The 12,347-nt window shown below is 40.2% G+C and overlaps 1 protein-coding gene across 10 annotated transcripts in view; it reads right to left on the bottom strand.

Moving 5' to 3' along the window:
• Positions 1-12,347, bottom strand: part of cep104 (centrosomal protein 104) — a 198,703-nt gene that overhangs the window by 118,277 nt on the left and 68,079 nt on the right. For all 10 annotated transcript variants that reach the window (XR_011962719.1, XM_072586743.1, XM_072586744.1 and 7 more), the window contains one exon: positions 12,077-12,250. Coding sequence is in view for 9 of the 10 variants with exons in the window: in XM_072586743.1 (XP_072442844.1) it covers positions 12,077-12,250 (174 nt within the window). In the remaining variant the exon portion in view is untranslated. The remainder of the gene's footprint in view (positions 1-12,076; positions 12,251-12,347) is intronic.

Below are 12,347 nucleotides of genomic sequence, written 5' to 3'. Positions count from 1 at the left end.
CAATTAAACCTGTTGGAAGATAACCTGGTATTGTGTGATTTTTAACTTTTGAAGAGTGATTAGCTTCTTGGTATATTGCAACAACTTAATTGCAATATCTATCTTGCTGAATAACTTAATTTTTCAAGAACTCTTAATTTTATTTTTTCCAGATAACAAACTCAATTTTGTTCTTTAAATATACAGGGTCATTTGTTGAACCCTTTAATGGAATTAATCAATTAATTTCGTGATTTCTTGATGATGGAATCCTAACTATTACTGAGATGAGGAAACAAATGGCTAATTCAGGAAATAAAGAATAGGTTTGGAAGAAAATTATGTGTGGGGATGAAACAAAACTAATCTAGAGATAGCAACGGATTTCAAAGATGGAAAAAATCTACCTTTGCCTATTTTACAAATTAATTCAATCTAATATTTTTGAAATATTAATATGTGAGTTTGCATTCTGAAAGCTAATTAATCCACATTATATTTAAGAAAATAATTGAGCAGTGAATTGACAGCTGTGTCCCTTTGCCTCAAAAGCATAATCGACTAACCAATGTTTACACGCTGTACCATTAAGAGAACATTCTGATTTGGCACCATCTTGAAATGATACGAATGTCACTGGCTTTCTCACTTCTACTTACTTCCACTACTTCTTTCACTGTCATGATGGTGAAATCCATATTGTTGGACAAAAGTGTTCACAACTCATTCAGGTATGTCTTACTTTATAAATTCTGAAAAGGATTCTCAGGTTTTGAACATTCTTGTCAGAACATTAGACTTAAGAAAAGGACATTCAGCTTCTTGAGCCTCTTCCATTATTCAGCTGGACTTGAACTCATTGACAACTTTGTTAAAGAGCCAAAACTTCAGGTGAGAGTGACTGTCCTTGATATCAAAGCAGCAATTGACCATGTGGAGCTACAAGTTGCTCAGTAAAATTGAAATCAACATGAATCAGAGGGAGCACACTTAACTGCTTGATATTGTACGTAGCACAAAGGAAAAGGGTTATGGTTGCTGGAAGTCTATCATCCCAGCTCCAGGACATCTTTGCAAGAGTTCCTCAGTTCCTTTCCTAGACCCAACCACCTTCAGCTCCTCCAATTACCTTTCCTCCATCATCAGATCAAAAACGGGATGTTTGCTGATGACTGCACAACATATAATACCATCCGAAACTCTTCAATACTAAAACAGTCCATGTTCATCTGGTCAATATCCAATTTTGAGCTGATAAGTGTTAAGTAATATTTATAAAACATAAGTGCCAAGCAATGGCATCACCAAGAGAGAATCTAATGGTCTCCCCATTACCATCACTGAAAATTCCACTGAACAGAAACTGGACCAGCCATATAAACATCACTGCTAAAAGATGGGTTCAGAGATTAGGAATGCTGGTAAATAACTGAGCACCTGACGGTGCAAAGCCTGTTCACCATCAAAAGGGACCAGTATGGTGTATGAAGGAATGCATTGTGGTGCAGTAAATGAATGTGGCTCAACACAAGAAGCACAGCATCATCCAAAGCAAGGTAGCCTACTTAACTGACATGACATCTATCATTGGTGGTGATACATTCACTGTAGTTGTATCCAAACCACATGAATACAATGGTTCAGCATTCTGGATCACCATGAACTTCTGAAATGCAGTTAAAAGAAAAGCAACAAATGCAAACAAACCAGCAACACACATCCCTCAGTTGGGACCAATCTTACTTCTGGAATTCTTGAACTGTTATATTCAACAGTTTATTACAGAAGTCAAACATGATCGATTATTTGCTATATTTATTGCATGAAATGAGACATCTTGTAAATAATTTCAGCTATTGAGCTGTGTGACAGTTTCGCCTTTCAGAATAGATAGGAAAAAATACAGGTAAATAAATTCTTAATCCTACAATACATTATGCCCACTCAAAGCACACATTTGGGATACACAAATCCATCCGTTAAACTTCATTTTGGCATACACCAAAGATTGAGACAGGAGAACATACAAGCCAAAAGTATCAAGATGACCTGCTGGACAAACTATACACAAGATAATTATTTAATGCAAAGATCAACAAATCAGGCCCAACTCACATTTTGTGTCAATAACAAATGAAATTTTTCCTTTTGAAAAATTCAACAATCATACACTGCGTGGGCTTTGCTTCGGCTGTAAATTGCTACACAAGCAAAACTGTTATTAGTTTGATAGCACTTTGTAGCCAACTGACTGAAGCACACCAACATGTAATGAACAAGCTCAATTTACTCATTCAATCACAGGTAGAAACTTCCTTATTCCTAGGAAGACCTTTTGTTATAACTCTTCAATTTATAGTATTAAGTAAGTTATCAGCTCCAGTAAGTCAGGTCACAGATATCATGGAAATAGGTGAGGTAGTGATTCATCTAGACTGTTGTTTACTTATTAATTGGCCAGGACACCGTAAGAAACAGCAATTAAGACACTGCAATAAACTAGACTAATGCAAACTGTCTCAGTCCTGTCTGAGACAACAAGCTGACTATGGCTTTTGTCATTTATGTTGTTACACATAGGGCTGAGAGAGAAATGAAATATTTGTTCTCTAATCTGAGTGAGCAATTTGAATAATCAGCAGCAAGTTTTTAATGGATTAAATAAACAGGATGACTAATCTTAAAATCATACAATCCTGAGTGCAGAAGTTCCATACAACTGTACTCACCTTCCACCCAGACCCATCTGATACCCTGTAAACTGGCATTTCCCATGGCTAATCCACCTAGTTTGCATGTTTGTGGACATTACTGGGCAATTTAGCATGGCTAATCCACCTAACCTGCACATTTTTGGACTATGGGAGGAAACCCACACAGACACAGGGAAAATGTGCAAAATCCACACAAACAGCTACCCAAGGCTGGAATCAAACCTGGGTCCCTAGTTCTGAGAGGCAGTGGTACCAACTACTGTGCCACTGTGCAGCCCATCACTCATAACTTTAGGTTTTAGGAAAAAAAAGTATGTCATACACACACACACACACACACACACACATACACACATACATACGAATAGTTTTAAAAGAATACTACAATTTTACCAGTTATGAACAAGCCAGTAAATTGACTAGTCTTGGAAAAACTCATGTCTGGCAACGAAGAGGTATTTCAGTTCCAAGGTGTGTTAGGTAAATTAAATATACGAAGTTACGGTCAGAACTACTGCAGCATTCTTTTGAAGATATGGACTTCCAACTCACAGTGAGTTAGCTACAGTCTCATTACAAAGAAGTTGGTTGGCAGTCCTGGCAGACTTGCTCATTCCTGAAGAAGGGCTTATGCCCGAAACGTTGACTCTCCTGTTCCTTTGATGCTGCCTGACCTGCTGCGCTTTTCCAGCAACACATTTTTAAGCTCTGATCTCCAGCATCTGCAGTCCTCACTTTCTCCCAGACTTGGAAAGTAACAGATTTAGAGACTTGACGATATTACATTCTCCAGCTCAAAGCATACATAGGACGGTGATGACTTATTGTTGTTGTCAATGGACTAGTAATCCTAAGCCAAGGCCATCAGGCCAACATGGACATTGAAACATCCTTCTGGATTAGTGGTGCTGGAAGAGCACAGCAGTTCAGGCAGCATCCAAGGAGCTTTGAAATCGGTGTTTCGGGCAAAAGCCCTTCATCCTGTTGATTACCACTTACTGCCCTGTTTTCACCAGTAATAATCAATAAATGTGATACAATCCAGTACAAGGCTGTCCATTTGACTGGCACCCAATCCACCACTTTCCATATTCATTGCCTTCACCACCCAGAGGCAGCACTGTGTAACATGTGCTTCATTCACTGCAGTACATTATCAAAGTTGTTCTGAAAGGACCTTCTAGACCTGTGATCTCTTCCAACTAAACAAGGGTAGTGGATATAAGGGAACTACTCCCACCTACAACATCCCCACTAAGCCATGTACCATCCTGATTTGGAATAATGACCGCAATTCTTTACCGGTGCCGAGTCAAAATCCTGGAACTACCCTTCCCACAACAACAGTGTGATGAGTATAGCTACATGCAAACACTGCAGCAATTCAAGAAATCAGCTTACCACCACCGCTTTATCCAGGACATTTAGGAATGGGCAACATCTACATCTCATGAGCAAACAAGATGCTTGCCTTTCTGCCATAACTGTTGGTGTGCGTCTTTTGCAAATTCCATTTTGTGACTGGACAGGAGAGCCATAATGTTTGCCTTACTGACCTGTTTTTCATAACTCATCTTTTACGAACTGGTGTTCATCTTGGGTTGCTTTGCCATAACTGACCAGGATTATTGCTTGCAGGCATTAATCCAGGTGTTTAAGATGATCACTGTTTTGGTTTTAGAATGACCCATTCACAACAGGAATACCTTTCTGTACTGTTTCAGGAGATGGGCACTGACTCATCTAATCTGGAATGCATGCCCATCTGAGTTAGAGTGGCCGTTCTTGTATTCATACTTTGAACAAGGTGATCCTCTTCAGTCATTTTTAAATAGTTTAAGAAGATCCCATACTGCATATAGTTTGCACTTTAAAGTTCTGAATAGGGTTTTTTTTAAAATGGGCATGGCAGTTGGCACAAGCAAATCATATGGCATAAACCAAAGCCAAACTAAAACTTGTGTTTGAATATAGAAACAAAGACATGAGAAACAAATTACCAAAATAAAACAACATTTCTACCTGACCACAGTATTAGAATCACATCACAATGAAAAATTAATGTCACAAAGTATCTTTCAGATTTTTCTTCTAAACGTAGTACAGGGTGACCACCGTATCCACAGTCAGTTTCCGCAGTTTCAGTTATCCATGGTTTACCACAGCCCGAACATACTACAGGGTATGCTCCAGAACCAGGGGGCTGCTGGAAAGGTAGATTTCCTGTTTAAATGGAAGGGTTCACATCTATCTGTGGTAGGTCTTGGAATGTAACCCCCACGGGTATGGGGGGGGGGGGGGGGGGGGGGGGGGGGGGAGGAGCGGTGGTGGTGTCGCGGAAGCGGTGTGCTGCAATGCAAAACAAAATCTACTAAAAGCCTACAAATTTACATTTGGACATTAAAAATAGAATGCATCACTGCTGAACAGTGAATACTTCTAGGAGAAAGTGAGGACTGCAGATGCTGGAGATCAGAGCTAAAAATGTGTTGTTGGAAACACATTTTCAGCACCTGCTGTGCTTTTCCAGCAACACATTTTCAGCTGCTCCTTGGATGCTGCCTGACCTGCTGCGCTTTTCCAGCAACACATTTTCAGCTCTGAACAGTGAATACAACAGATATCAAGTGAGCTGAAAGAGAGGAAAAATTGAGAGTTTTTTTTCTGACCAGCAAACCTTTCAAATCTTGTGCTACGTTGTAACAGTGTACAATCATTCAACTTAATTTCTCAAAGGACAGAGACTAATTTTCTTAACTTTTGTCTTTTACAACCTTCTTCCTTACTGGTTACTCAGCCTCATCAATAAATTATTGGCTAACCTTGGAGATGAAATGTTATCTGGATAAAGAAAATAATCTGCTGTGTTGAAAATAATTTATTCATAAGCCTCAATGGTAAACAAAAAACAAGTTCTCACTCAAAGAGGTGTCCCTAAAAGTCACGACTCTCAGGTGAAATGTAGGTTTTCATAGGAATCAACATGAAAACTGGAATTAGGTTTCATTGATTCTTCCGAAACAGAAAAACACACAAAAAATTACACCCTCCAAGTTGACATTCTTATGTGGCTAATTCTCTAAAGAGGTAGATGAAATAAAATTTACTTTATTCAGAAAAAGTTAAATATCCAAAGGAAAATACAATTTTCTACCTATAATACTCCCTGTTGCAGCTGATCCTGCTTCCAAACCTCCTCTTCACTAATCATGACCCTTCAACTGTGGCTTCTCCTTGACCAGACCTTCCTACCTCTCCCCAAAACCTCTGGTTCAGCCTCTTCCCCCTTAAACTCTCCAATTTTCAGCTTTTCCCCACTCTCCGATCCTTCAATTGCAGCCTCACCCTAAGATCCTTAGTCTGTGTTAGAAGCAAAGACTAGAACTCTCACCAAGATTCATCTCACTGTTACCTTTTATCGCAACACCTCAATTGAATCAGAGTTCAAAAACTGATCTGTATGAATAAATTTCCTACATGTTGTGGGACTGGGTATTAATGAAATGTGATGTTGCTGGAACATCAATACGGAGTATCCTGTGGACTAATAAAAATACAAAAATATAAAAGTAAGAAGACTTCCTGCATCAGCTCCAGTAGATTATGCCACATCAGAGGCCACAGAATAGATAAAATTGGTGTCATTTGGAATGAATGCATCTTTGGCCAGAGGAAGTACACAACCTGCAAACATGTCTGAAATATATTTAATTTTGTACTGGCGCAGCTGATTTCAAGCAGTGTCAGTTATCCACAGATAACCACAACGAATACATTCTAATCTTGGCTGTACCAAAACAATGTCATCACAAACTCCAGCAAACTAATCAATGAAATCCAACTCCTACATTTACTCGCTATTTGGACTACATTTTGCTCTTATACTGAATGAAGACCTTTGTGACAGTTGTAAAAACTTAAAATAAGCAACATTCAGCAGTAGAAAGAGACCCTCATAAATATTCCATTGGTCAAAATCAATGCCTTCACCATCAACCTTCAAAAAGCTGCACTTAGGAAGCTATTATAAACAAGAATGAGAAGCTAAATAAAATAGAACCATATTAACTACCATTTCTAAACATTATTCAAAAAGATTCAGCAAACTAGGTCAGATCACCTACAGACTAGGAATGAGACTGCGGCTGAAGCCACACTTGGGATGTAGTTTAAATCTGACAAACCTTGTACTCTGCTCAATATCTTCTTGAAAACTGGTACCTTTAAATATGAAAAGATAGCTCCGTGAAGTATAATCCACTCTTGACAATCAGTTAAAATGATTATTCAGAGGAAAACATTTCTAGAGATAGGAGATGGTATTTACTGTCTTCCAAGCTAGTTTTTTCATGTGCATATCTAGTCAGGGAGGATCCAAAATCATTCAATCATTAAATCATTGGAGTCAAGCTTAATTGCAAACTGTCATTGAGAAACATGAACTATCCAGGGGAACTTTTTGAATAGTCTAAAGAAAGCTTTCTCCCTCGCTGTATTTCTAACCCTGGACTGAAATGAGTAAAGAACAGTTTTAAAAACCAAGGGTCGCCAAAGGATTGCCACATATTTCAAAAACAAGTAACCTGACACACAGCACACATCCGCTTGTTGCAGCAACGGCTAAAGTGTGGTTGCTGACAATGTGGGTCCAAGAGGACTGTTGGAGCTTTGGCTGGTACAATTAGCTGGCCTCTGGACTAGTGACCAGTTATTGGTGACAAAGGCTTTCTCCTTGCCAACAACTAGGTGCTTGGTTGTCAGGAAGCCAAACACTATGAACAATGTTAACAAAAACCTTCAGATCTTTACCAGTTTAGGAGCTTTCTCATTCATCTGAACTAAAAACCACTAACCCTGAAAAAAAAAGTTCATCTTTCAGTAAGGTGTGACTTAATTAACAAGTGAAAGACATTTTATAAGTGAAACAGTCACTCCCTGCCCCTTGCAAAGGAGACATATCCATAGAAGGACAACTGCGAAGTATTGCTCTGACCGCACATGAATCATATCATCAATCCTGGTGAAAAGAAACGACTCTCCTTCGGTCCATAACATCCACATGTGTTTCCTGTGTGTGGGTCCCTGAGGGCAGTTTATGAGTAGATTAGAATCTTCAATTCACAACAGCTTTGGTTTTACTAACTGTTTTGAGTGAAATATGTGATGTTACTTTACAAGTTGAAAATATGAAAAACTTTAAAACAATAGCTATTAAAAATTCAATCTTCTATGCCAGTTTTTTGAAGTGCTCAACTCAGTTTGAAGCATTGAGCTCATTGTGCGAGGTGTGACTGTTCAGCTGATTGATGAATAGTGGTTTGAGAATCAAGATTTAGAACTGTTTATTGAAGAGTCCAGTGAAGAGATTGACCGTGTCTGAGAGTTTAATTAAAGTGCAAGAGTAGAGTCTGATAAGTAATGTTTTTCCTTTTATAATGAGTTCAATAAACTAGGGGTGACCTTCCCCTGACTCTTGACCTCGTTCAGCTATCTCCCCATGTAATGTACCCAAGTTAAAGAGGGTTACAGTAAACTGGTCAAAGTTAGTCAGGGTACATTTACCCAACTTTTCACTTTATATATTCCTGTTCCTCATCTCTCACATTTAAACAATGTTTCTTTGTTGTTGGCTTTCCCTGCTTTCATTATTATGGTAGCAACTCTGTATTCACTGGCAACCTCTGACTGTAGCTAACTTTGATGCCAACTTTTGGAGTTGGCCATTGGGATGAACAAGATCTTTGTATCACTTTCTTCATATTAAGTCAGCCTTGCATCTGCCATAATCTGGTCCTCATAAATGTCAAATTTGAGTATGAAAATTAGATGGAGCCTCGTTCCTTTCTATTACTTGGTCAGACTCTCTCTATAACAATTAAATGCAAGGAAGAGCATAGTTCGTTAAAAGTGGAAGCGCTGGTAGACATGGTGGTGAAGGTGGCGCTTGGCACCCTTGCCTTCATTGGTCAGTGCACTGAATAGAGGAGTTAGGATATCATGTCGCAGCTGTACAAGACATCGGTGATGCCATTTTTGTATATTGCAGTCAATTCTGTTAAACTTTAAAGAGTTCAGAAAAGATTTACAAGGATGTTGCTGGAATTGGCAGGTTTGACCTATAAGGAGAGTCTGGATAGGCTGGGGCTATTTCCCTGGAGTGGCAAAGACCGTGGGATGACCTCTGAGGTTTATAAAATCATGAGGAGTATGGATAGGGTGAATAGCCATGGTCTTTTTCCCAGGGTAGGGAAGTCCAAAACGAGAGGGCATTGGTGAGGGAGGAGAGATTCAAGGGGGACCTCAGGGATAACTTTTTCCACATGGAGAATAGTGCATGTATGCAATGAGCTGATGGAGAAAATAGTGGAGATGGGTACAATTACAACATTTAAAAAGCATCTGGATGGGTATAACTAGGAAGGGCTGAGGGAGATTTGGGTCTAATGCTGGCAAACATGACTAGATTAATGTAGGATATCTGGTCAACATGGATGAGTTGGACAGAAGAGTCTGTTTCCGTGCTATATAACTCCAGGGATGGGACTGGCTGCTCAACGTCCTAGGATTTTGTTGTTTTCTACAAGATAGAGACGAAGGTAAAAGCGGTGCAGGAATTACATTACTAATCAGGGAGAATGTTACATGTGCACTCAGAAGACATACTGGATGGCTCATCCACTCAGGCAATATGGGTAAAGTTTAAAAATAAGATGGGTGTGATCACTCTGACAGGATTATACTCAACAGCCTCTGAAACACTGAGGAACAAATATGTAGGCAGATTATGGAAAGATGAAATAAAAGTAGGGTTGTCATAGTGGGTGACTTTAACTTCCCCAATATTGACTGGGACCACTGAATTTCTGGTCGGTGGTTGGGAAGCTATTGGAGAGAATTCTTAGGGGCAAGAATTATGCACATTTGGAAACGCATGGCTTAATTAAGGACAGTCAGCATGGCTTTGTACAGGGCAGGTCATGTCTTATTAACTTGATTGAATTTTTTGAGGAAGTGACAACGGTGATCGATGAGGGTAGAGCAGCGGATGGTGTTTAAACGGATTTTAGTAAGGATTTTGACAAGGCCCCACGTGGTAGAAGATTAAGATACACATGATCCATGGTAACCTGGCTGCATCGATTCAAAACTGACTTGTCCAGAAGGCAGAGGGTAGTGATCTTTCAGACTGGAAATCTGTGACTAGTGGTGCTATGTAAGGATCTGTACTGGGACTTTTGCTGTTTGTGATATATATAAAGGACTTGGACGATACAAAGATTGTAGAAGTGTGAACGATGTAGAAGGTTGCCCAAGGATACAGCTGGATATAGATTAATCGCAGATATGGGTGGAGAAATAGTAGAGGTGCTGCACTTTGGGAGATCAAATGTTTATGACAGGACCGCATTAGCATCGATGTGTCAAGAGATCTTGGGGTTCAAATATATAGCTCTCTGAAAGTGGCCATTCAAATAATTAGGGTGAGAAAGAAGGTGTATGGTATGCTTGCCTTTATTGGTCAGGGGATACAGTACAAGAGTCAGGATGTTATGTTGCAGTTTTATAAGACTTTGGTTAAGCCACACATAGAATATTACATTCAAGTCTGGTCGCCACATTATAGGAAGGATATGGAGGCTTTGGAGAGGGTGTAGCAGAGGTTTATCAAGCTGCTGCCTGGAATACAGGGTACAAGCTACAAGGACAGGTTCGAAAAACTCGGGTTGCTTTCTCTGGAGTGGCAGAGGGTGAGGGGGGATTGATGGAAGTGTTTGAAGTTATTAGATGCATAACAGAGTTGACAGTCAGAACCCCTCTCCATAGAGTTGAAATATCTAACACTAGGGGGAATGCACTTAAGGTGACAGGAAGAAGCAGATCTAGAAGCCACACGTTAGGAAGCATGTATTGACCTTACGGGGAGTACAACGTATGTTTATCAGAATGACACCTGGACTTCAGGGATTAGGTTTGAGAACTATTTAGACCTGTTTTCTCCAGAATTAAGGAGGAAGGTTAAGGGGTGATCTGGTCAAAGTTTTCAAGATATTGCCAGGAAAAGACAGGTTAGGTAAAGATGAACTATTTCCACTGGATCAGGATTCTAGAATTAAGGGAGATAGTCTGACAATTTAGGATCAGATTGTTCAGTAGTGATGTTTAGAAGCACTTCTACACATAAAGAGTTGTAGATGCTTGGAACTCTCTTGCAGCAATGGCAGTGGATGCAGGAATGGTTAATTTTAAATCGGAGATAATAAACTTTTGATATACACAGTTAGGCCACAGATCAGCCAAGATCTCACTGAATGGTGGACCAGGCTTGAGGGGCTGAATGGCCTACTCCTGTTAAAATATTCGTATGGTCTGTCAATCCACTTGGAGAAAGTGAGGCCTGCAGATGCTGGAGATCAGAGCTGAAAATGTGTTGCTGGAGAAGCGCAGCAGGTCAGGCAGCATCCAAGGAACAGGAGAATCGACATTTCGGGCATAAGCCCTTCTTCAGGAATAAGGAAAGTGTGTCCAGCAGGCTAAGATAGACCTGGGGTGTGCAGTGACAGAGGGACTCACTGAAATCCTTGTAAGAGAGCTTCTTCAAGGCAGCACGGTGGCACAGTGGTTAGCACTGCTGCCTCACAGCGCGAGAGACCCAGGTTCAGTTCCCGTCTCAGGCGAGTGACTGTGTGGAGTTTGCACATTCTCCCTGTATCTGCGTGGGTTTCCTCCGGGTGCTCCGGTTTCCTCCCACAGTCCAAAAATGTGCAGGTTAGGTGAACTGGCCACGCTAAATTGCCCGTAGTGTTAGATGCAGGGGTAAATGTAGGGGAATGGGTATGGGTGGGTGCGCTTCGGCGGGTCGGTGTGGACTTGCTGGGCCGAAGGGCCTGTTTCCATACTGTAAGTAATCTAATCTAATCTAATTTTAACCTACTGCAAATCCTCTTACAAGGATGCCTTCCTTGAAGAAGCTCTCTTACAAGGATTTCAGTGAGTCCCTCTCTCACTGCACACCCCAGGTCTATTTAGCCTGCTGGACATACTTTCCTCATTCCTGAAGAAGGGCTTATGCCCGAAACGTCGATTCTCCTGTTCCTTGGATGCTGCCTGACCTGCTGCGCTTTTCCAGCAACACATCTTCAGCTGTCAATCCACTTGGTCAATTTATTTCAAAGAAAGCTGTAACACACTAAAATTTTCTGGTATTGCTTACAGAGCATACGGGAAAAAAAAATCAATTTGAAGAGTTACGAGAATGTCAAATTTCTGGTAGTGGCAAACACTAAATCAGTTTTCTGGACTTATTAATCAGAAAATGGCTAACTTATAAGCACCCTTCCAGAAGGCTTTAGTACACAAGCATGACAAGACATTTGCTTGCTTACCTGTATGAAACTCATTGCAGCCAACCGAAGATGTGTTGTGGCGTCACCAGTCTTGCTAAGGAGAATGGGTAATGTTCTCTCCACACAATGCGTGATTTCTACTTTGCCCAACTTGTGTTTGGGAGCATATTGTGTGATCAGCATTTTTAGTAACTTCAGCGATGCTTGAAAAACCTAAGAAGAGAATTAATGCAACTTAAAATTTCTTCAATTTTACACTGAAGATTTACACTCACAACAAACAGCTTTCTCAAAAAAACATTTTTACTGT

The sequence above is a fragment of the Chiloscyllium punctatum genome, chromosome 16 (assembly GCF_047496795.1).
Source record: "Chiloscyllium punctatum isolate Juve2018m chromosome 16, sChiPun1.3, whole genome shotgun sequence".
Taxonomy (NCBI): Eukaryota; Metazoa; Chordata; class Chondrichthyes; order Orectolobiformes; family Hemiscylliidae; genus Chiloscyllium; species Chiloscyllium punctatum.
This window is presented reverse-complemented; position numbering and strand designations above follow the sequence as displayed.